The 25,613-nt window shown below is 41.4% G+C and overlaps 1 protein-coding gene across 3 annotated transcripts in view; it reads left to right on the forward strand.

Annotated features, from left to right (window-relative positions):
• Positions 1 to 25,613, forward strand: part of kcnq3 (potassium voltage-gated channel, KQT-like subfamily, member 3) — a 192,944-nt gene that overhangs the window by 74,262 nt on the left and 93,069 nt on the right. For all 3 annotated transcript variants that reach the window (XM_069921648.1, XM_069921646.1, XM_069921649.1), the window contains exons 2-3: positions 20,364 to 20,454; positions 24,757 to 24,883. In XM_069921648.1, the coding sequence (XP_069777749.1) occupies positions 20,364 to 20,454; positions 24,757 to 24,883 (218 nt within the window). The remainder of the gene's footprint in view (positions 1 to 20,363; positions 20,455 to 24,756; positions 24,884 to 25,613) is intronic.

Here is a 25,613-nt window from a genome sequence, read left to right on the forward strand (position 1 = left end):
TCTATCACTGGAAAAAGTTAGCTCTAACTTTCAATATCATTTTATTCTTGACCACATAACTAAGGATTATGGATCAATAGAAATAATGAATACAAAATGAACAGAAGAGATGCAGATAGGACAGATATTGATTGTTATAGTGTTGTTATATACAATTCTAGTGTTTGTTTCTCCAGCAGGAAACTAGAACACTGGTATAAAATAACATTTTTTAAATTAAATGTGAATAGTGGTGGATTGTGATTAAACTAGCACCACTGTGAGAAGCAGTGGAATGTGATGAGATTAGAATTTGAGAACAGTTAGCTAACAGTTAGTGGACCCCTTGAGTATCAGAACCTTCAAGGACAAATAATTCTGGTTTAAACTGGCAAAACGGCCTAGGGTAACCTGCAGTCACTACTGCTCTTGCTTAATGAAAATATAAATATTAACCTGGACGCCCCCAATGACAAGGCTGCCTGATTAACATTACATGCGATGTATGAACAAGGAGGAACCCTGTAATATCAGGGAGGATGGGAAGAGAAATGGGAAGGCTGTGAAATATTGGGGTTCCAATTGGAAGGAGCTGTGAGGGGAGGTGTCTTTGCTAAGCGTGGAATTGTACAAAAGAGTGATGATTTCAAATCTCCGGTGAGTCTTGTGACTAAGAGACACCCAGCTCTGCAGACCCGAAATAAAACAGAACTTGTTCTCCAAGACTTTGTCTCCTGAGTAGTGATTGTGAACATGTTGTATTTCACATTAAAGAAGATATCAAAGTGGCTGATGTTGCTAAAATATTGGTTAAGTGTGTGAAACCTACAAATTCTGTAGATGAGAAACCATGCCACAGAATTGAACTAAATAAACCTGCGTACCTGATTGAAGTTGTGAAGGTGACATTGTGTTCTCATCAAATAACCATGTACTTGTGTGATTTAGTCAAAGACGGCCTTCTATTTGTGGCACAATGATACATCAAAGGAAGTGGATCAATAATCTTGTCACTACAGTAAAAAAAAATCACAAAATGCATTTTACTTCTACTGTTTACATGGTTGATTCCAAGGACTTCAATGATTCTATTAACTGATGCAAACAAAAAGGAAGTATTTAGAATTGGAAAAGCCTTAATAAATAAATAATGACATCAAATTCAAAAGTGCTGAAAGCAAATGGTGAATTACAACCTCTTAACACATGGTCTTCAGTCTGCCTTAACTTTACAATGGGGTACATAAAGTTACTGCAATTAAAATAGCCTCAAAAAGTTAGATCAACCTGTTAACTGATTATATTGCAATAGCAACAATTAAACAATAGACTTCAATCACCTTCACCAGGGATATGATCATTTTGAAGTATGGAGAGTTATTGCATCAGACACTGAATTGATCTTGGAGAAATACTACATTTTTGAAATTTCCCTTTTAGTTTCTTACTCAGCATTCTCCTATATTTTCTTTTCCATTCTGTGTCTGATTTAACATTGAATTAATCCATTCCATTTAACCTCATAAATAAGACATCTCCCACATCCACCACTAAAACCTCTCAATTCTTAACCCCTATTAGCCAATGTGATGCATGTCTGTTCCTATTCCTCGAGAGGGTGCCAGTGTGCATCCATTGGGCGGTGGTCAGTTTCTCATTGTATCTGTTGACTGTTGCTACAGCTCCAGTTCATGTAATATGCAAAGCTCTTCTATACACCAGACATGTAGAGAAACATCCTGTGGCAGTTATAGAGAGAAAATAAAACATTATTTAATCTTATGCAAAAGAACATTACTGGCAAGGCCAACATTTATTGCCTCTATCAAAATTAGAAAATGATGGAAACAGTTCTGTTTAGTAAACTCTTTTTGAACCAACATTTTAACATCCTTCCTTAAGGCCCATTCTCAAAATTTAACAAAGCCCAGTCCAACTGAAGTGATCAGGTTTTCCTATATGTTGATATCGATCCCTGTGCTTTTCTCCTTTTGAAGCTTTGCAGAGCAAATTAGATGGATCTGTTCCAGGATATCTTAATCTTCACAGTGCAGCTCTGGATCGACCTCTCGCTAAGGTCACACTATTCTTTAATTGTTTAGAATCAAACCCTCTTTAAAAAGCACAGAAGTTAACTCCTCCATGTATCTCTATCCACCCTGAAATATCTCTATCCACCCTGAATCTTCAGTCTAGGCTCTGGGATAGCCCAAACAGTTTAGGGTGCATATCAACTCTTCTCATCTACTGGACCACCCCTTATTGGCTCAAATCATGTTTCTGCCTTCCAATTGCACACCCCATCCATCTTAGTCCATTTTCCACCCTACTTCATTCAGAATCCACTCTTCTAAGTCTTATCTTCTGTCTTTGGCCATTGATAGTCTTTTCTCTTCACCACATGCACCACACCACACTTGCCCCCCCACCCCCCACCCCCCCCACTGATGCAGCCTTACTCCTGAATGGCACCATTTTGACAACCTCTGGCATGACTGAAATATGAGGAGCCAAGCTGTTTCAAGTTACTGCTACAGATAACAAATGCTCCTTTTAATCTGCATTAACATTTCTCGCCAAGGCAGGTTTTATCTGGTCGTGGACTCCCTTACAAACTATTTATCTCCTTTCATCTTTCATACTGATGCAAGGTTATCGATCTGAAACATTATCTCTTTCTCTCACCAGAGTATTATAAGTAGTCCCAAAATTTTATGGTCTTATCTCATAAATTATATATTCTTGCTTGATAAATCTTTTTCAAATCTATTCCCTCTGGGCTTCCTTTTTTACATAATAAATACAGTAAAACCCCTGTTATCCTAAATTCAAGCAACCGGTGGTCTCAAGCAAGACAGCAAAAAAAAATCAAGGAAAATAAATAGGTAAAAAATACTGGACCACCTGTTATTGGCTCAAATCATGTTTCTGCCTTCCAATTGCACACTCCATCCATCTTAGTCCATTTTACACCCCACTTCATTCAGAATCCACTCTTCTAAGTCTGATCTTCTGTCTTTGGCCATTGATAGTCTTTTCTCTTCACCACATGCACCACACCACACCACACCACTAATTGGCCTCCTCACTGTTAGTTTGCCAATCTCACAACACACAATCTCAAGCAACCAGTAGATCGATTCGTTCAGCATCTACTAATCCTTGTAGGTGCCAGATACCATGGGTTTTACTGTAATTAGAATATATTTGCATTAGTTCCCATGTTTTCATGTAGGATACAATATTAATTGGATCAAAAATGATACTGACAGAAACTAATGGAGCCATTTTGAACAAAGGATTAAAAGGAATTCTCTCTCAAAATCTGCCTGATTGTGTCGGGTACATAATTTTCATCCTAATTGTTGAACTTGCCACCCAGTGCTGAGAGGGGTGCTTGAGTGCTGATCATGCACCATTTATTTGTGTGTCTGCCTCATCACCCTGAGTCAAAATCAGTTCAATAAACAATGTGCAATCCCCTGCCTTTAAAGCGAAAACATGTGATGAGAAAATCAGCATCAAGACAGATTGCACTGCAATTTTCAGTAATTACCAGTACAGAATCTGCAGTGTACTGTGGAGTGGAAATGTTTGTGGATCGTTCCCTTCCCTTCAGACCTCATACCAGCATCCAACCCTGTAACCATACAAGTAGAAAAGATATACAGGGAATAACATTCATTTCCCAAATACTGTACTTCTATTTTGCATCTAACATTGCATTCAAATATATTAGAGCTAAACCAGATTGTGCTGCTTTGATTATAATGCACCAGTTTAATCTGCTGCTGGACACATCAGAAAGTCTTTTTTTTTCATGTTTTCAGATTCTAGTCAGTATTAACTATGCTACTTACTGTCAGAGTGTATAATTGAGGGGCTGAATTTTCACTTCTTGAGATAGCCAACAATGTTTGAAGGAAGAGGCCCTTCTAAAAGGGGTAGTGTTTTGTGACTGGAACTCGTGACATCCTTTTATAGGTTGTAGCAGATGATTGGAAAAGATGCTCAAATGTGGGAGAGTGCAGCTGCTAAATTTTCTGGTGTGACTTTGAATAATGTGGTGAGGATTAAAGAGGTCTCCTAACATGTAGACTCAAACATTGATAATGTAAATGCTGAATTATGCACTCTCATGTTCAAGATCAGTGAATACCTTGGCCATATCCCACATCTTGTCAATTTCATAACTGACTTCACATTGTTCAATGTTGCACACTCTTTCCACTCATCTCTTTTTAATGATTTTCAGGATCTGAGCACCATTGGAAAGGCCATCACTTACTCCCCATTGCCAATTGCTCTTGAGAAGGTGATAGTGAGTCATCCTGTTGATGGACTGCAGACCTACTGGTGAAGGTGCTCCCTCGATGGTTTCAAATGGGAAATTTCATGTGTTAGGTCCAGTGACATTGAGGAAAAAGCAATATCTTTCATAGTCTGAATGGCGTGTGACTTGAAAAGTTACCATGCACCAGCTACCCTTGACCTTGGTAGTTGAAGTTACAGTGTAAGAGGTGCTGCTGGAGTAACAGCTCTCCATTTGATATATGGTAGCGAATGCAACTGTGTTGCATCAGTAGTAGAAGGAATTAAAGTTCAAAAACATTGAAACAATATCAGCTGAGAGTCAGTTTTTGTTCTGGGTGGTGTTACTGCTGCGTCCTCCTGGCAAGTGAAGAGTATTCCATCCAGCGCCTGACTTGTACCTCGTTAATGATGGAAAAGTGCTTAGCTGTCACTCACTATTGATACCCAACCTCTGACCTGCTCTTGCAGCCACAGTATTTTTATGGGTGGTCCAACTTCAAGTTTATTGTCACTTGCACCAAAATACAGTGACAGAAGTTGTTTTGCGAGCAGACAGATAGACATCTCATTCACAGTACTACAAGTCGACACAGTATAAAAGTGCAGAATTTCAGAGAGAATAGTTGCTGCAGAATAAAGCCAACCTAATTTGACTGTTTTAGGATCCATTCCGGAGTCTGATAGTGATGGGGAAGTAAGTGTCCTTTTTTCTTGTAGTGCTTGATCTCACACTTGTGAATCTTTCTCCTGATCAGAGGGGTGTAAAAAGAGGGTGGTAGGGAAGAGATGAGTCTTTTAATGTATTGGCTTTTCCAAGGCAGTGGGAGTTGCAGATGGAGTTGATGAAAGGGAGAAGATGATGGTCTGAGCCATGTTGAAGATTCAAGATTATTTTATTGTCATGTAATAAAACAGAAAATTTGATATTACTGTAGCCGCACACTACTCAAAAGAAGACACACACACACACATAGCCAAATTAACCTCTGAATTTTATTAGGGCTCAGGCCTGACTTTTATACTTGCCCTGTTCCCACCGCGGCCCCCCTTGGCTGATGTCACAACATGCATAACAAAAGCAGGTTTCCCCACATGTGGGTACTTTCTTGCATAATAATACCCTTCTTCCCTGTGTGCTGTCCACGTCTGTTGGGTGTACCATTTTGGGGTTGCTGGACTTTAAGCTGCTCTTGCCTTTCACGTGTCAGTTCACTTATTGGGGTCAGTGCCATTACGTGGGCTTCTGACCTTTGACTGTGCTCGCTGTCCAGAATGCTTGCTCCATCGCCGTGGCAGCAAGCTGCCACATGAACCACCCCCCTCCCCAGAACCAGCGGTATTATCCTTATTATTGTCCTTGGTGCCCGGAGGCAAAGACTCTGCAGCCTTCGGTGGCCTACCTCTTTGGCGTGGTGCTGGTGTCTCGACCAGGTGCACCTGGTTCAGGTGTGCCAGCTTCAACCTGTCTGTGATGAATACCTCCATCTTGCCTTGACCTCCATTTTGAATGTGGCCCCATTTTTGCAGATGACCCAGAATGGACCCTCGAAATGGCTTCTGAAGCAGTGGATGACATGGACCTCTGCGAATGAAAACATACTCACAGTCCTGCAGGTCTTTGAGTATGTTGGTCCTCATGTGTCCGAGTCTGAAAGGTGAAATCGGGGCCAGGTTGCCGACTCTTTCCCTTAGCCTGCTGTGGAACACTGCAGAATCATCCTGCTGTCTGCCTGGGGATGGTATGAATACTACCGGGACCACCAGTGGAGTCCATAGACGTGTTCGGCGAAAGAGGTGCCAAGGTCCACCTTGAGTACTGTGCAGATGCCGAACAGGGCCCATGGTAGCTCATCCTCCCAATTGGGTCCTTGGAGCCTGGTCATGAGCATTGTTTTGAGGTGCCCGTGGAAGTGCTCCGCCAGCCCATTGGACTGAGGGTGGTAAGCTGTTGTGTGATGCAGCTGGGCACCCCACAGCTGGCGAGGCCAGATCATAGACTGGAGGTGAACTGGGCCCCTCTGTCAGATGTGATGTGGGACAGTAACCCGAACCATGCCACCCAAGAAAAGATGAGGGCCCTGGCGCATGAGGTCGTGGACATGTCTGCCAGCGGGACTGCTTCTGGCCACCTGGTGAAGCGGTCGACCATTATGAAAAGATAATGGAAACCTTGGGATACCAACAAGGTTCATACTATGTCCACGTGGATGTGGTCGAACCTTCGTTCTGTGGGCTCGAAGTGCTGAGTGGGGTCTTGGTGTGCTGCTGTACCTTGGTTGTTTGGAACTGCATGCAGGCCTTTGCCCACCCACTGACCTGTTTCCACAATCCATGCCACACACAATTGCTGGCCACCAGCTGGACCATGATCCTGATGGATGGTTGAGCCAGTCCATGGATGGAGTTGAAAACCTGTCGTCTCCGAGCCACTACGACGATGGGTCTGACCTGACCAGTGGCCATGTCACACAGAAGGATGGTATTACCTGTGCCAACTGGGATCTTCTGGAGGTGCAGTCCCGATATGGTAGTCCTGTAGTGGGGCATCTCCTTGTCTTTCTGTTGTGCCTCTGCCAGTGCCACCAAGTCCATTCCCCTTGATAGCGTGTGGATACTTTGCCTGGATGGTGCGTCGGCCACTGCATTGTCCTTGCCAGAGATGTGCCTTACATCTGTTGTGTATCCTGAGACTGGTGTCGTTGCTGGCGGGCCAACCAGGGGTCTGAGATCTTAACCAAGGTAAAAGTCGGGATTGTGATCTGTGAAAGCCATGAAAGACCTGCCCTCTAGGAAGTACCTGAAATGGTGGATGGCTAAGTACAGAACCAGTAGTTCTCTGTCGAAAGCACTGTACTTCAGTTCTGAAGGCCACAGATGTTTACTGAAGAATGGCAGCGGCTGCCAACTTCCTATGATCTGCTGCTCCAGAACTCCGCCAATTGCCGTTCCTGAGGCATCCACCATGAGGCCCGTTGAAGCATCTGACGTGGGATGTGCCAGGAGAGTGGTGTCCACCAGGGCTTCCTTGGCCTTCACAAAGGCTTACGCTGAATCCTCATTCCAGGTGATGTCCTTTGCCTTGCCTGCCATTCCAGCGAACAAGGGCCACATGATCGGAGCAGCTGAGGGGATGAACCTGTGATAGAAGTTGATTATCCCCATGAACTCCTGTAGTCCCTTGATCGTGTTGAGTCTGGGGAACTTCCAGATGGCCTCCACTTTACTGGGTAACGGTGTGGCTCCTTTCCTAATTATCCTGTGGCCCAGGAATGGCCTCCAATCCGAACTGGCATTTGGCTGGGTTGATCGACAGGGTGAACTCACTGAGTCAGGTGTAGAGGTTGCGGAGGTGTGCCATAAGTTACTGTTGGTTCCTGCTCACCACCAGGATGTTGTCCAGGTACACGAAGGTGCTGTCCAGGTCTTGGCCCACTGCGTCACTGGAAGGTCTGTGCAACGTTCTTTATCCCGAATGCCATTCAGAGGAACTTGAAGAGGCCGTACGGGGTGATGATGGTTGTCTTGGGGATATCATCAAGCTGTACCAGGATCTGATGATATCCCTGCATGAGGTCCATCTTGGAGAAGATCCTTGCCCTGTGCAGGATAGCTGTGAAGTCCTGGATGTGCGGCACGGGGTACTGATCCGATGTTATGGCCTCATGGCAGTAGTCATTGAATGGTCTCCAGCCCCCAGTTGCTTTGGGTACTATGTGCAGGCGAGATGCCCATGGGCTGTCCGCCCGCCATTCGATGCTGAGCTCCTCCAGCCTTCTGAATTCCTCCTTTGCCTGCTGGAGCTTCTCTGGAGGAAGGCGTCTTGCCCTTGTGTGGAGCAGCAGGCCCTAGGTCTGGATGTGGTACTGTATTCCATGTTGGGGAATCACCGTGGTGAAATGAGGGGCAAGCACTGCAGGGAACTCGGCCAGGACCCCGGTGTACTCATTGTCTGATCTCTATACATAGTCCAGGTGGAGTGCTGGGAGACTGGCGTCTTTGAAAAATTTTGGCATGGACCAATCTCCTTCCCTTGAGGTCCACAAGCAGGCTGTGGGCGCACAGGACGTCTGCCCTGAGGAGCGGCTGTTCCATTGTGCCTCCTAACTGCAGTTGTGTCTTGCTGGTACCATAGGTCCATATCGTCCTGTTGTTGGCAGCCCTCAGTGTGAGGACCGACTGCCTGCCCCGGTGTCCTGTCCCGATGGGGGCAGGATGCTGACCTCTGCTCTTGTGTCCATGAGGAAGCGCTGTCCGGATTCGCGGTCCCAAACATACAGGAGGCTGCCTTGGTGGCCAGCCATCATGGCAATTAGTGACCACTGGGCCCCAGTGTTTCCCTGAAACGTGCATGGCATCTGGAGCACCAGCTCAATCGCCACCACATTACCATGTCCAACAAAGATTTGCCATCAGCAGAAATTGCTTGGTGTCCCTTACAGCCAGAGAAAAAAAGTAAAAGTGAGTCCCCACAGAGTCACTGAATGTCCATGGCTTCACCTCTCCCACAGCCTCAGCAGACACCCAGGCTTCAGTCCAAATCAGCAGTAATTTTAGCTCCAGATACACACCTCTGACATGATCAGGATGCCTCCAGTATCCTTAGCATCTCGTTGCACCTAGGGTTCCGATACCTGGCAACCCTTCAGCCAATCTCAAACCAGTCTCCAGCAGTCCACAGCCTGGTGTGAGTCCTTTGACCACATTTCCCAGCAGCCGGTGGCCTATGTGGGTTTCTCACCCCGGGTTACCTACAACCTGCCTGTGTGTTCTTCAGCCTCCAAGACCCTCACTGGACTGCCACTCTGGGCACTGTCCCGTCGGTCATCTCCTCTACTTCTCCTTCCCAAACGGGGTGTGGTCTCCAGGTTTTCTGGTGCCGTCCACCACTCCTCCACTTCACCAGAGTCTGCAACGCCTTGAGGCTGTTGCCGATTTTAGCTCAGCATCATCTGGAGCCCAGACCCCGTGGTCACGGGATTTTAAAACAAACCACCCTCAGATCCTTTCTTTCTTCTTTTATTTCTTTGGCTTGGCTTCGCGGACGAAGATTAATGGAGGGGTAATGTCCACGTCAGCTGCAGGCTCGTTTGTGGCTGACATGTCCGATGCGGGACAGGCAGACACGGTTGCAGCGGTTGCAGGGGAAAATTGGTCGGTTGGGATTGGGTGTTGGGTTTGTCTTTTGTCAGTGAGGTGGGCTCTGCGGTCTTCTTCAAAGGAGGTTGCTGCCCGCCGAACTGTGAGGCGCCAAGATGCACAGTTTGAGGCGAGATCAGCCCACTGGTGGTGGTCAATGTGGCAGGCACCAAGAGATTTCTTTAAGCAGTCCTTGTACCTCTTCTTTGGTGCACCTCTGTCTCGGTGGCCAGTGGAGAGCTCGCCATAGAACACGATCTTGGGAAGGCGATGGTCCTCCATTCTGGAGACGTGACCTACCCAACGCAGTTGGGTCTTCAGCAGCGTGGATTCGATGCTTGCGGACTCTGCCATCTCGAGTACTTCGATGTTGGTGATGAAGCTCCTTTAATGGGCCATTTAAAGCCTGTGCAGAGCCGCCAGCAGTAGGACTGGGCGGTAGAACCTCGAAGGGGAGCGCAGTGTCTCTGCTCCCTGCTCTCTAGCAGTCCGCAGTGCTGCCATTACATCCGCTCCAGCTGCACAGCCATTTTTTTCATCAACCTGCAGTTTCTTGCAGACCTGGATGGAGCAGTTCCTGTACCATGCAGTAATGCATCCTGAAAGAATACTTTTAATGCTGCATCTCTCAAAGTTCTTGTACAACATGTCAAATTTTCTCAGGCTTTTGAGAAAGTACAAGTCAGGTGCACTTTCTTGGCCATTGCATCAATGTGGGTGGCCAGGATAAGTCACTATTATGAGTTCATTTTGACATCAAATCAGTATTCTGATTTTGCCGCAGTACATAATTGTGAGCCCAGACAGTGAGTTCAGAATCAATTGGTATAAAGCCTGGGACAGGTGCAATGTTACAACTGGAACACTTTTAACCTATTAAAATTAAACTCTCTTCACTAAGTTTGAAAGTGATAATGATTTTTTAAAACACATACCCCTACAACAATATAATAGGTGGTCAAGAGGTCATATGCAACACTGGCCTTCTGTAGGTCAAGTCACAGAATACAAGAAACAGGACATTATGTTACAAAGGCTTGTATATGAATGTCTGCAGTTCTGGTCACCAGGCCAGAGGAAGGATGTGATTGTGCTGGAGAGGGTGCAGAGATGCTGCCTAGATTGGAGGACTTTAGTCATGTGGAAGATTGGATAAGTTGGGTTTCTTTACACTGCAGTGAAGAAGGTTCTTTACTCTTAGCTGCTATAAGAGTAAGGAACCTCCAAACCAAAAGTACATCAAGATTTATTGTACATATCAGTTTCAATTTACTTTTAATAGCTATAATAACTTTTTAATTTTAATATTTTAGTTTGACAAATGGATCTGTTGAATTCCATGTTTACAATTAGAGCACACTATAACTGATGATACACCAAAAAGAACATAGATCATTTCAGTGCAGGCCCTTCAGCCTACAATGTTGTGCCGACTGATAGAACTTACTCAACAAACTAAATTTTTGCTAATTTACACCCATGACCCTCTATTTTTCATGTATCTATGTGCATGTCTAAGAGACTTTTAAATGGCCTTATTGTACCATCCTCCACCACAATCTCTGGCAATGCATTCCAAGTGTCCACTACTTTCTGCGTAAAAAAAAATTACTCCTGATGTCTCCCCTAAACTTTCCTCCCCTCAACTTGTACTGATATCCTTCGGTTTCTGCTTTTCTCACACAGGAAAAAGGCACTTGCTGTCCACACTATAAAGCCTCGCTTAATCTTATGGACCTCTTGCAAGTCATTCATCTTCTCTCCAAAGAGAAAAGTTAGGGCTATGCTAGCCTTGCCTCATTAGACATGTTCTCCAATCCAGGCATCATCCTTGTAAATCTCCTTTGCACCCTCTCCAAAGCTTCCACATCCTTCCTGTAATGAGGTGGCCTGAACTGAACACAATATTTCAAGAGTGGTCCAACCAGAATTTTATAGAGCTGCAACAGTACCATGTGACTCTTGAATTCAATCCCCGACTAATGAGGGCCAGCATACCATAAGCCTTCTTCACTACCCTATCAACCTGTGTGGCAACTTTGAGAGATCAATGAATTTGGACCCTATTGTTCTTCTGTTAGAACATAGAACACTACAGCACAGTACTGGCCCTTCAGCCCATGATGTTGTGTTGACCTATATACAACTAACAAAAAAAATCTAAACCCTCCCTACCTCATAACCCTCTATTTTTCTTTCATCCCTGTGCCTGTCTAAGTCTTTTAAATGTCTCTATTGTTCCTATCTCCACCACCAGCCCTGGCATTGCATTCCAGGCACCCTCAACTCTCTGTGTAAGAAAAATACACCCCCATTGTCTACCCAAGCCTTCCCCCCTTCACTTTGTACAGATGTCTTTCAGTGTTTGTTCCTCCTACCCTGTGAAAAAGATGCTGGCTGTCTACTTTATATATGCTTCTCATAATCTTGTAAATCTCTATTAAATCACCTCTCATCCTTCTTCACTCCAAGGGGAAAAGCCTGAGCTCTGCTAATCTTGCCTAATAAAGCATATTTTCCAATCCAGGCAACATTCTGGTAAATCTCCTTGGCACCCTCTCCATAACTTCCACATCCTTCCTGTAATGAGATGACTTGAACTGAACAGAATATTCCAAGTGTGGTTTCACCAGAGATTTATTGAGCTACCACATTATCTCACAACTCCTAAACTCATCCCCTGATTATTGAAGTCCAGCACACCATAGTCCTTCTTAAATTTACTATTAACCTGTGCAGAAACCTTGAGATATGTCTGGATTTGGACCCCAAGGTCCCCCTATTATTCCATACTGTTAAAGATCCTGTCTTAACCATGTACCCTCCCTTCAGGTTTGACCTTCGAAAATGCATCATTTCACATTGATCCGAATTGAACTGTCTGCCACTTTTCTGCCCAACTCTACATCCTGTTTACATACCTGTTGTAACCTTCTGCACTTTTCACAACACTTCCAAATTTCTATCCATCCCATCCCTCTATTTTTTCATGCAGGTCATATATAAAAATAACCAAGAGCAGGGGTCCCAGAACAGATCCTGGCAGAAATCCAGTAGTCACTGACCTCTAGGCAGAATATGTTCCATCTACTACTACCCTCTTCCTTCACAAACAACCCAGTTGTGAATCCACACAGCCAGGTTTCCTTGGATCTCATGCCACATGACTTTCTGAATGAGTCTACCATGGAGGACCTTGTCAAATGCCTTACTAAACTCCATATACATCATATCTATTGGCCTACCTTCATCAATGTTTTTTGTTACTTCTGGAAAAAAAAATTAGGCTTGTGAGGCATGATCTACCCCTCAGAAAGCTGTGGTGTCTGTCCATGAGAAGACTATACTTCTCTAAATGCTTGTAAATCCTGTCCTTAAGAATTTTTTTCCACTAGATTGCCCACCAGTGACATAAGACTCACTGCTTCATAACTCCCAGGATTCTCTCTATTACTTTTTTTGAACAAGGGGATGGTATTTGCTATTTTCCAATCCTTTGGTGCCTCCCCTGTGGGCAGGGAGGATGCAAAGATTATTTCCAAAATCCCAGCAATCTCTTCCTTTCTGTGGAAACCTGGGATCATCTCATTTGGTGGTCCCAGGGACTTGTAAATTGTATTGTTTTGAAGAAGTTGAGCTACCACATTAACTCCAACATGCAGTAGAGCACAAGCTTATTCTATACTGTCCTATAAGGTCCTTTTCTCTGATGAATACTGAAGCAAAGTATTCATTTAGGACTCCGCCCCATCTCCTTTGCCTCCAGACACGTGTTGCATACTTTATCCTTAAGCAGTACTACTGATACTCTTCATGTAGACATAGAATGCCTTAGGGTTTTCCTTAATCCTACTTGTCAAGGCCTTTTCGTGCCCCTTCTAGCTCTCCTATGTCCCTTCTGTGGAGCCCACAATAATAACATCGACATGATGGAGTGATTAAATGGCTTTAATTACCAAATACCTGAGCATTACTGATACACTACTTGGTCAGGAGCAAGAGGGGGAAAGTTCGGGCACACCTGCTTTTATTGAGAAATCTTGGGAGGAGCCTAGGGAAGGGTTAGGGAAGGTCAGGGAGGTTCAGGCTGGCCAGTCCATACATCTATGCCACATAGATCTATCTTTCACCACACCTTCTTAAATTCCTTCCTGGTTATCAAATAATCCTCATGAGCCTTTACAGTCTTTTGGTTCCTAAACCTTCTGTATGCTTCCTTCTTCCTCTTAACTAGCTGTCTCACCTCCATTTCCCTTATCCTAACCAATTTTTCCCTCTCTCAGTTGGATAGACCTATCCAGAACCCCATGCAAGTGGTACCTAAACATCCTCCACATTACTTCTGTGCTTTTTCCCCAAGAACCTCTGTTCCTAATTTACTCTCCCCAGTTCCTGCCTAATTCCATAGTCATTAGCCCTTCCCCAAATAAACATTTTACCATTTTGTCTACACCTATAGCTATCCATAGCTATTCTAAAGGTCAGAGGCTTGTGGCCATTTTAAACAAAATGCTCGCCTACTGAGAGGTCTGTTACCTGACAAGGTCAATTACTCAGTATTTAGTATATTAGCTCTTCAGCGCTTGATGTCCTGTTTTGCGGAAACTGCCAAAATGTTTGGTCTGGAAGTCAGCCTGAAGAAAACCGAGGTCCTCCATCAGCCAGCTCCCCACCATGACTACCAGTACCCCCACATCTCCATCGGGCACACAAAACTCAAAATGGTCAACTAGTTTACCTATCTCGGCTGCACCATTTCATCGGATGCAAGGATCGACAACGTGATAGACAACAGACTCGCCAAGGCAAATAGCGCCATTGGAAGACTACACAAAAGAGTCTGGAAAAACAACCAACTGAAAAACCTCACAAAGATTAGCGTATACAGAGCCGTTGTCATACCCACACTCCTGTTCGGCTCCGAATCATGGGTCCTCTACCGGCATCACCTACGGCTCCTAGAACCCTTCCACCAGCGTTGTCTCCGCTCCATCCTCAACATTCATTGGAGTGACTTCATCGCCAACATCGAAGTACTCGAGATGGCGGAGGTCGACAGCATCGAATCCACGCTGCTGAAGATCCAACTCCACTGGGTAGGTCACGTCTCCAGAATGGAGGACCATCGCCTTCCCAAGATCGTGTTATATGACGAGCTCTCCACTGGCCACCGAGACAGAGGTGCACCAAAGAAGAGGTACAAGGACTGCCTAAAGAAATCTCTTGGTGTCTGCCACATTGACCACCGCCAGTGGGCTGATATCGCCTCAAACCGTGCATCTTGGCGCCTCACAGTTCGGCGGGTAGCAACCTCCTTTGAAGAAGACCGCAGAGCCCACCTCACTGACAAAAGACAAAGGAGGAAAAACCCAACACCCAACCCCAACCAACCAATTTTCCCTTGCAATCGCTGCAACCATGTCAGCCTGTTCCGCATCGGACTTGTCAGCCACAAACGAGCCTGCAGCTGACGTGGACATTTACCCCTCCATAAATCTTCATCCGCGAAGCCAAGCCAAAGAGTATATGCATTGAAAATTCATCTGGGATAGGTCACTTGTCTTATTACATTCTTTTTTCAAGTATGCCAGAGAGGATAGAAAGGATTTATTTTTAAATAAACAGAACGAGTGAAATGCTAATCCATAAATATAAAATAAGGTGTCTGGAGCAACAACTATCTGAATCTTGTGCAGCTAAAGCATTAAAGTCACCTGGAACTTGTGCAGCTAAAGCATTAAAGTCACCTGGAATTCACTTAGAGATTTTCCTAATCTTCTGAGATTAGTTCAATATTCATGTGAAGCACTAAAAGTGGCCATTTTATGTAGTTTGGGAAGGATTCTTCAGCTTTCAAGAGAAAAGAGGGTAACCATGTAGATTTTTACACATCTCACATTTGTGAAATTGAGTATGTGGGAATTTAATTCATAGAGCATTCCAATTTAGACTTTAAAAATCATGCTTTTATTTTGGTGCTGTCTATCAACAAGATAAATAGATGTTTTACTGCACATGCGAAGGAAAAGCCTGTCTGTCACTGATATCTATTTTCCAGTTTTAATTACTGATGTGTCTATGTTGAAATTTGCTGTCTTGTTCACTGTATTGTACATGATTATGACACTCTCACTCTTATTTCTGTAACAATATTTTGTTCCTTGTTTTCATCATTGACTTAAGTCCGGATGGGCGTAAAAGATTTCATAGCTTTATTTCGAGGAAGAGCAAGGAAATCATCCCAGTGCCTTGATTAATATTTAACCCACGCATCTCTATAAATCATTTATTTTGAAATTTGTGAAATTGTGTTCAAGCTGGGTGCTGAGCTTCCTTAATTGCATGAGTGACTGAATTTAAAAGTTATTTGCTGCCAAGCTTTTTGAGATATCAGTGAAAGGTATTTACTTACTCTTTATCAGTGTAAGTAGATATGATAATTATTTTGCTTTTCTTCTTCAATCAATGTCACAACGGGAGCAGAAAGGCCTCCATCACTGCAGCCCCTCTTGCAAATTTCCAAAACATGGCAGTGTCACACCTGGTGAAATCAAAATTGTACACTTTGACATGGATAGTTTCTTGCTGAGCTGGCATTAGGGTAATGGATGAAGTTATGAGTGGAGGTGGGGTTTGGGGAGGGGAGTGAGGCTGTAGTACCATGGTCAAATTATTGTATTACTATGGAGGAAGGAGAGATCCTTTGGTTTATTGTATTGTGTAACTTTTCCCATTACTTCAGGAACTAAGTGCAGCTATTAAACTCTTTCATTTCTCAAGTTCTGAAATAATATCCTGACAATTCACAGCAAATCTTTTGCATTGGCTTTTATCCCACTTTCACTTTGCTCATTCATTTCCAGTTTGATTTCTCTGTAGGCCCTTTGAGTTCATCAGAACTGTGATGAACAAATACTTGATAGACTGGAGTTCTGGCCATGGCCATGAATTTAAGTTATTATATGGATCTTGCATGACAAAAAGGCTGTTTCCTTCACTCTGTCATTGGGGTTGCATTCAGAAACCAATTGATGGTGCAAGATTGGACTCTTGAGTGTTGTCCTTGGTGATGGGATGAAGGGCTTATTTCTATATTGTACAACTCAAGCCCTTCCTAGATCAATTATATCTGTCTCATATAATAATCAGTATTTAGATTTTAAAAATATCCCATGTAATGGGATTCAAAATTGAGTCATCATTTTCAGTGAAATATGTATGGATATTTTTAGTCAAAACATAAACAAGAAAATATGTTTAAACCAATATTTGATCCCATAACAATAGTGTTATATGGTTTCTAGGAAGGGCTTGAGTTGTACAATATAGAAATAGGCCCTTCATCCCATCATGCCTCTCAATACTAATTTCACCTTTTTTTTTGTTCATTCAAGTACATGCCAAAGTACCACTTAAATGCCATTACTGTTCCAGCTTCCACTGGCAGCTCATTCCAGATTCCAATTAATCTTTATGAAAAATTTACCCTCAGATCCTTGCCCTCATTTTCAACAGACATTGGGTATCTAACTATACCTCTCATAATTTTATATATCTCTATCATGTGATCTCTCCACAGACACAGCCTTGTTCCTCTAATTCAACCCTTCCAATAGAGACAGCATTCTTGTGAATGTTATTCACACCCTCTCTATCTTATTCACATATTTACAGTAATATGTTCTCCAGAACTGCACAAAATACTACAAATGTGGTCTAACCAACATATTGTACAACTATATCATAACATTCCTACTCTGGTATCCAGTGCCTTGGCTGATAAAGGCAAGCATGCCAAGTGCTTTCTTTACCACCCTGTACACCTGTGTTCCAGTTGTCAGGGAACTATGTATTTGTACACCATAGTCTCTCTGTTCAGTAACACACTGCACAGCCCTGCCATTCACTGTGTAGGTACTGCCCCAGTTTAACTTATCAAACGTTTTTTGTCAGAGCTAAATTCTATTTACCAACCCCCTGCCCACTTTCCAAGTTTTTGTGATCTTGGACACCTCTCCACTCTACAACCAATTTTAGTATCATCAGTCAACTTGCTCATCATGCCGTCTACATTCTCAGCTCAATTGTTTAATACATTTGACAAACAAATGAAAAAAAAATTAGGGGTAACATTTAAACAATTGGTTTCTTCTGCCACAGGCATTGGCCAAAGATTGAAGTTTTTGAAATAATTAATCTAACCTGTCAACTAATGACTCCGCAGCTAAGTTTAGCTCCAATGCAATCTACAACTTCCCTAACGATGCCGCCATTGTTGGCCAAATAATGGGAAATGATGAGTCAGACTGCAGGATGGAGATGGGAATCTGGTTGGGTGGTGGCCGAATAACAATCTTGCTCTAAACATCAGCAAAATCAAGGCACATTGTCAATTTTAGGAAGGAGAGGCTGAGGGACCACACACCTGTCTGCATCAATGGGATGTAAGTGGAGAGGGTAGTATCTTCAAGATCTCTGGGAGTCTATATATCACAGTACCTGTCCTGGAGCCAGCGCATTGAGGCAATCTTGAAGAAGGCGCACCAAAACCTGGTGAAATCTGAGGTTATTTGGCATTTTGTCAAATATTCTAACAAGCTTCTATGAGTGGACTGGTGGAAAGTATACTAACTAGTTGCATCACAGCCTGGTTTAGTAATTCAAAATCCCAGGAATGCAGAAAGCCTGAAAGAAATCTGAGGTTATTTGGCATTTTGTCAAATATTCTAACAAGCCTCTATAGGTGGACTGGAAAGTATATGGACTAGTTGCATCACAGCCTGGTTTAGTAATTCAAATGCCCAGGAATGCAGAAAGCCCCAAGCGTAGCCAAATCCATCACAGGCTCTGACCTCCCATCCATTGAAGACATCTATAAGGCGCTGCCTCCAGAAGGCAGACAACCCCCATCACCCTAGTCAAATTCTTGCCTCACTATACAACCTTCAGGAAGAAGGCACATCAATCTGAAATATGGCACCCTGCTATTTAAGAACAGTTCCCCCCCCCCCAGCGTTGACCAAGGCTTTTGAAACTTCCCTTACTACCCTAATCAGAAACCACTGCCACAAAAATATCTGTCTGCACTATTCAAACACCATTTTTTTTGCACTAGGATTAGTAAATATTTATTATCTATCTTTTACATTTATCATCTCTTTCAGTACAGCAATTTAATGTATATGATTTTTGATAAAATACCTGTTTGGCTGCAACAATTAAGAATGTCAGGAATTTGTATATTTTATTTATATGTATGCCAATAAACTCATCATAATCCTGTTATCGTCATCATGTACAGCAGGAACTGTGAAGAGTTTGCGACAGAGGAAATCAATAAATCACACAGAGCATTGGGTCCCTCTTGTGGTTTGTATGTACACTGACGGCAGGAATTGGGAAACAAGCATTAACTAGCAGTCGACTCAAATGTCATGGTGATATAGAAATTATTTGTGTGGAGCCATTCATGAAGGAATCATCAACCCTTAAGCTTCCACATTAATTGAGTATCTTTGATTTCTTGTACTTCAAGGGCTTTAATCATCTCTGGTTTTTAACTAATTTTTAGGACAAGTTCCAGTCTGTTGTGTTTAAGATAACTGAGGCCCCAAATTTCAAGGGCAAAAAGCAAATTATATTATCTGCCTCCATCTATAATTTGGAAAAATCCTGTTCCACCAAGTGTTTCTGCATGTTTTATTTCTATGCAGCTGTTTTAGAAGGGAGGATGGCAGTGAGAACATGTGATCTAGGTTAGTTGTAGGATTACTGTGTGAAATATATGTTGTGACCCTTATAAACTTCTATTGGAGTGTTTGTTGGCCTGATTTAAGAAAAATACACTTTATATGTGGGCATCATTTGGCCAGGTTGATATTCATTGCCCATCTCTCATTGACCTTGCATTAAATGTCTTTTGAGATTGCACATACAAGCCAATCTTATTGCTTTGGTTCTGAAATCAGATACAAGTCATGGAATAAAAACACAAAAATGCTGGAGCAACTCACCATCCATCGGAGGTAAGGATATATAATCTGAGCCATTTTTCAAGGTATAAGCAAAACATTATAGAGGTTTTTTTTCTGAATACAAAAATCTAGAATCGAGTGACACCATTACTGACACTAGTATTTTATTCTAGATTTATTTACTTCATGATCTTACTTAGGATTTGAATTGTATCTTTGAATCAACAATTTAGGCTTCTAGATACTAGCTTTGATATTTACTGTAATATGGTTCTTTACCCTGATCCATAAGGGAAACTTCATTCATACTTTTGAATAATTGAGTATTCCCAAGGGCACAAATAACATTGAGATTTTTTTTTTTGATAATTTAAGCCCAACCCGTCTCCACCGGGTCTTGGCCCCTCAACCCAGCCGAACAGCACAACGACGCGGATCCCCCACATTGAGATTTTCTGAAAGAGACCTGCAAATGTAGAATGGGGTCTTCAATACTATTATTAGTACATTACATGGATATCAGCATTAAGGAACACAACTGTCTTTTGCAGAATCACTGAAAGGCATACAATGAGTAAGCAAGTTACATGTTTTCTAATGGTGGTAGCAATCAAGGGAACAAGCTAATAGACATACAACTCACAAATGATATTGAACAAAGTGACCAATTCTGGATCAATTGATTCTGAGTAGTATTTTCAGTGGAGAGCATTGCCTTGTGAAAGAGCACATTGAGAACATGTTGCTTGCTGTACATGTTTTTCTAACTAGATGAAATGAATGCATCTTTTTCTGTTAAATTTATGGTATAAATTTACTTTGGTGATCGAATTATCTGAAATACTAACTTTTCCACATATATCTAGAAATGTATTGTACGAGATGTATTGATTTAAAATATTGCGATGTTTCTTCGATGTTACTCTTTTTAATCATGAATCTTTGTTTTTCATTTAACAGATTTTTGTTAGTCCTTGGGTGCTTAATTCTGGCCATTTTGTCAACATTTGTTGAGTATGAAACACTCTCTCAAGAATGGCTCCTGATTCTGGTTAAGTACAATTTAATTTTGTTCCATACTATAAAGTTAATCTTCTGGATTCCAGATTTAGGTTAAAATAATTAGTTTTCATGTGGCTATAATCTCTACATATTTGAATTTATAAATTTGCAAAGACTTTCCATTCCAATTAGCAACATCTTTGACAGGATTTTTCATTGTTCTATTTTCAAGGAATCCTTGCTAACGTGTTCCAGCTTTGCTCAGATGTTTTGACTTGGTTTGACCAGGCATCATTTAATTGAATGGTGGAACAGTCCCAAGGGGTGTGATAGCCTTCTCCAGTTTTAATGCTTTACTACAGAATACAATAAAATATTACCAACCAATCTTCATTTCTTTTTTTTTTGAAATTTTATTTATCACTTGTAAAATGAGAAACAATTATTCAATTATATATAATTAGTACATTAAAACACTATTCAATGCAAGAAAAATTGTATTTTTCTCCCCCACTCCCTCCCCTCCCCAAAAAAGAAAACACCTAAACTACCTATTAATCATTATTCATATTTTCCTAACATAATTTTGTATCTTCTAATTATTAATTGAGAGGAGTGGATGGACTTTTGTTAATGAATTTCACATATGGTTCCCAACCAATCTTCATTTCTCATCAAGAAAATGGACTCAGTGTTGGAGAGTTTGGAACAAGCACTCTTTGTAACCATGAAACATTTAAAGGGCATGTTTTTGCAGAATAATATACAGAACAGAATTTATATCCTTCATGGAGTGAGAAGGAATTATTCTCTCAAATAAAATTCACTGCCCAAGGTGAAGTAATTGAAGTCAGAGGAAGATAGATTTTGTACTATTGGAGAGATACAAAATATGTTATTAAGGGTTGTGAGGGTCTGGCAGGAATCTGTTGAGGCTAAGATCCGATCCGATATTAACTTTTTGATTGACAGAGAAGGCTCATGGGCTGTACAGCTTAATTCTGCCCCATTTTTCTTATGTTCATTGATCTTGCTAGCACATCCTACTCACCCATTTAACTGTGTATGTCATTAATTGATATTTTTGCATACAGCATCATTTGATACTCTTCCGATAGAACTCGCCGTCATCTCAATGGACATACTTCCTCTAACATGCTGGTTGGAACATCATCTTACTCAATCATCTGTGTTTAATAAAATACATTACCTGAACCATCATTTACCTCCAGCACCACTGTCATTCAGCTAGACTTCCTTTACATTCCATATGTTACTCATGTAAATACATGACAAAAACTTCGATTATAATACATCTATCATTCAGCTCCACATATATTGTTCACTACACGATTCATCCATCTTTCTGTTATCTAACTTTATTAATATCTAACTCACTCACCTGGTTTCATTTTATGTCACTGGTCTACCCGCCATCTGCATGACTTAGCTGTAAATCTTCATACGTTACTTATCAAACCCTTTTTATATACATTATATATTTGCACCCATTTATTTATATAGGTGCTTATGCTTTAATCCAAGATCCTCAGGACCAGACACTTTTTGATATTCAGATTATTCTGGATTATGGAATTAAATTGGTGGTGGTACAGATTCATGTAAAACATAAACCCTTTTTATGGAGCGACACTGCATTGAAACCAGCTCAACGAATAATGGCTGTTTCCATTACCCATAATCCTCCATGCAGCTTGAATCGCTCATTGATCCTGCATTAAAAGAGGCTCACCCTGCCATGCCCTTGGCTGCCTTTTTCTGGCCTGGCTCAGCTGCTGTTGGGCTGATTTCCATTATGATCCCTTTGCACCATCTTGGCTGCCAGGGGGCTTCCCATCACCTTCTCCTCGTGGTTGGCTCTTGCTGCTGCTTGGGCTCGTCCGCTCCCCAGCATCCCCTCAGCTTGACTGGCTACTTCTCTCCTCCTTCACCTGGGCCATGGAGCTCAGCACCCAGGTCCCTTCACCTTCTGGTCCTGGAGGCTCGGTGGGATCTGGCTCTCCTTACCTCCGATAGGCCTCCATGTACTTTAGGCCATGTTCTCTCCTCAATCTCTGCCTGCTCACCCGCCCGAGTTACGCTGCTGTTTGCTCGCCGCGTGAGCCGCATTCTGTCCTTGTTCTCTCTAGAACACCTGAAAATTTACTGTATGTGCAATAAAAACATGTTCAGTTATGGAGGTTTTTGGTTTTCAGAAACACAGGTGAAGGGATAAGGACCTGTATTTATTCCTCCACAAATATCATTTATCTATTCCCCTTCATACACTGATCATCTAGTCCATTATACATTTCATATATCCATACATATTCAATTTACTTTTATTCATTCATAGGAAGTGAGCATCACAGTCAGTTGTTGCTGTCTCTACAAGAATGTGGTGGTGATTCACGTTCTGAAATTGTAAAAGGGACTCCCACAATATTGTTATGTAAGGGATTCCAAAATTTTTGCAAAGCAATGATGAGAGAACACTGAAGTACTTCAAAATCAGGGAGTCTCATGATTTAGAGGAGAACTCCAGTTCCAATGTGTTTGCTCCCATTGTCCTCAATTGCAGAGATCAGAGGTCAACGAAGCATCTTGTGGATTGTCTATATGAAAGCTCTGATGCACCGATTGTGAATTAAATAAATGTTTGGATCATTGATAATGTGTTAATTAAACAGGCTGGTTTATTCAGAATGGCGTTGAGGTAGCTTGGGAGTGGCCCACATTTGAGTAGAGAATGTTCAATCCCAGTTCTGATGTAAAAACACAACGTTGGAGTAACTTTGTAGGTCAAACAGGGTACTTTATATAGCAACGTTACATAACCAACGTTTTGGGCTTGAGCCCTTCATCATATGCCTTTATATTCTTTGATGAAGGGCTCAAGCACGAAACATTGGTCATCGATATTTATGTTTTCTACATAAAGTACTCCCTTTGACCTGCTGAATACCTTCAGCATTGTATTTTCACTTCAATCATAGTGTCTGCAGACTTTTGAGTTTTACCCCATGTAAAGGCTAAAACCTTGTGTTTTGATTCTCAGTTAATTTTGTGCCTGTCCCTTGAAGAGAACTATTATTTGTAGTGTTACCATAGTGACTATGATGTAAAATGTTGTAATATCTGCGCAGACTAATTGCTTGCTCTTTTTCTATGATGTGAATGGAGCATGAGCATGAGAAATTTTTTTTCTTTGAATCTTTTCCATCTCTTTAAATACCCTTTTCTATCTCTTTAAATACCATTGTGTATCTTTTTAAAAGCTTTTTATATAATTTATATCTTCATATACTTTTTATATCTTCATTATACAGTAAATACTTTGTTATTTATTGTTATGAAAGTCTTAATGCGTTGCTATATGAAATGTTTATCCGTTTTATCAGTGAATTAAAACTACATAAAGTAACAGCTACAGTGTTTGATTTGTTAGATTAAAGAGATCGAAATTTGTGATATCGTAGCTCACGCTTTGAAAGATGATATTTTGAACTTTGGAAATATTAGAATAAGAAGAGTTTCATCTCTACCCCAATTCTGATGTGCGCTATAGAAGGTGGAAAAGCTTTGCAGCATAGTTATTCAATTTCTATAGAACAGCCAGCCTATGTCCTTGATTTATTAGAACAATATTTGTAGTCAGCCTCAGTTAAGTTTCTGGTCAGTAGTGTCTGGGGGACATTGATTGCGGGTGATATAGCAATCGTGACACCATTGAACATTTGGGACTGTTGACTAGTTCATGGCTTGATGGGATAGTCTTAAGTATTGGTGGCCACAAATATTACATGCCAATTTTCAGGCTAAAGTAGAATGTTATTTGCATCTTGTTGCAAGAGAGCAGAGACTGCTTCGTAATCCAACCACGTCAGAGTGGAACTGAACATTGTGCAATCATAATAAAGAGAAACACATTGAAAGCAGTTAAAGAATCAGCTAAAGATGGTTGGGCCTAGGATATATTTCTGAGCAATTCTTGCTGTAATTGACAGCCATAACATTCATTTATACCTCTTCAAACAGAATCTTGTGTTTATCTATCACCTTTGAATGGTCCAGAGTTTGCATTTGTGTTCAACGCATAATTTTGCTTAACATTCGAAGATGAATTTCTTCACCCAGATTTGGATTGGTGCTACTTTTGTGAAATTTTCCTGTAAAAAGTTAAATTATGTAGACTGTAATTGAAGTTTAATATCAAAATAAACAGTATGACTATGTGTTTTGAAATCTGAAGATAGCCTGCATTTATAAAATAGAAATTTACTGATGGCTGAACATTCATATTAAATAGTAATACTTTTCAATAAGCTCTGTGCCCTTTTTTTTTAAACAGGAAGCTGTAACCATTGTGGTATTTGGCTTAGAGTTTAGTCTCAGGGTTTGGGCAGCTGGCTGCTGCTGTCGATACAGAGGATGGAGAGGCCGCCTGAAGTTTGTCAGAAAGCCTTTATGTATTCTAGGTCAGTAGTTGTTTTATATTAACAGTAAAACTTATAGGAAATGTTCTTTTAAATACTTTAAAACAAAGTTGTTCTGGATGCTTAAGCTTGGTCACAGTGCCAATAATGAGGCTGACCCTGATAATCAAATGTACCACTGAGAGAAAGCATAGAAAATACTTGTATTTAAATAGCATATTTATGTCATTCATAATGTATAAGACTTTCTGATTTAAAAAAAAACATGGTGATTGTTATTGTAAGCCAGTTAACAACTTCCAGTGACGGTGTATCCCTTGAACTGTTTATGACCTTAATCAATCCACTCACAGAATAAATTCAAAGAGCAAGTGCTGGTATATTCAATAAATTGTCATCAGATACAAAAAAATAAAGAGAAATGGAACAATAGGATTATGAGTGAAGGACAGAGAAAAAGATAAACAAGACAAATAAAACAAAAATAGAAACATTATTTACAAATTTTATATTTTTCAAACCAAAATCTGAAAAAGACTCCAAGCTTGTGAAATTTAATCAGCTGAATGATTATTTGGCAATACTTAAGGTATGTTACATTGTTAAAGGCACTTGAATTGCAATGTCTAACAAATCCTAATATGTTTTGGTGGGATTCAACTTTATACATCAAGTAGGTGCTGTATTTTCATGTTATTCCATGCATTTCAGTGTTTTATTGTTCAGCACTTGTACGAACAGGCCATCTCAGCCAGCAACTGCTTAATTTCCA

The sequence above is a fragment of the Narcine bancroftii genome, chromosome 2 (genome assembly GCF_036971445.1).
Source record: "Narcine bancroftii isolate sNarBan1 chromosome 2, sNarBan1.hap1, whole genome shotgun sequence".
Lineage (NCBI taxonomy): Eukaryota > Metazoa > Chordata > Chondrichthyes > Torpediniformes > Narcinidae > Narcine > Narcine bancroftii.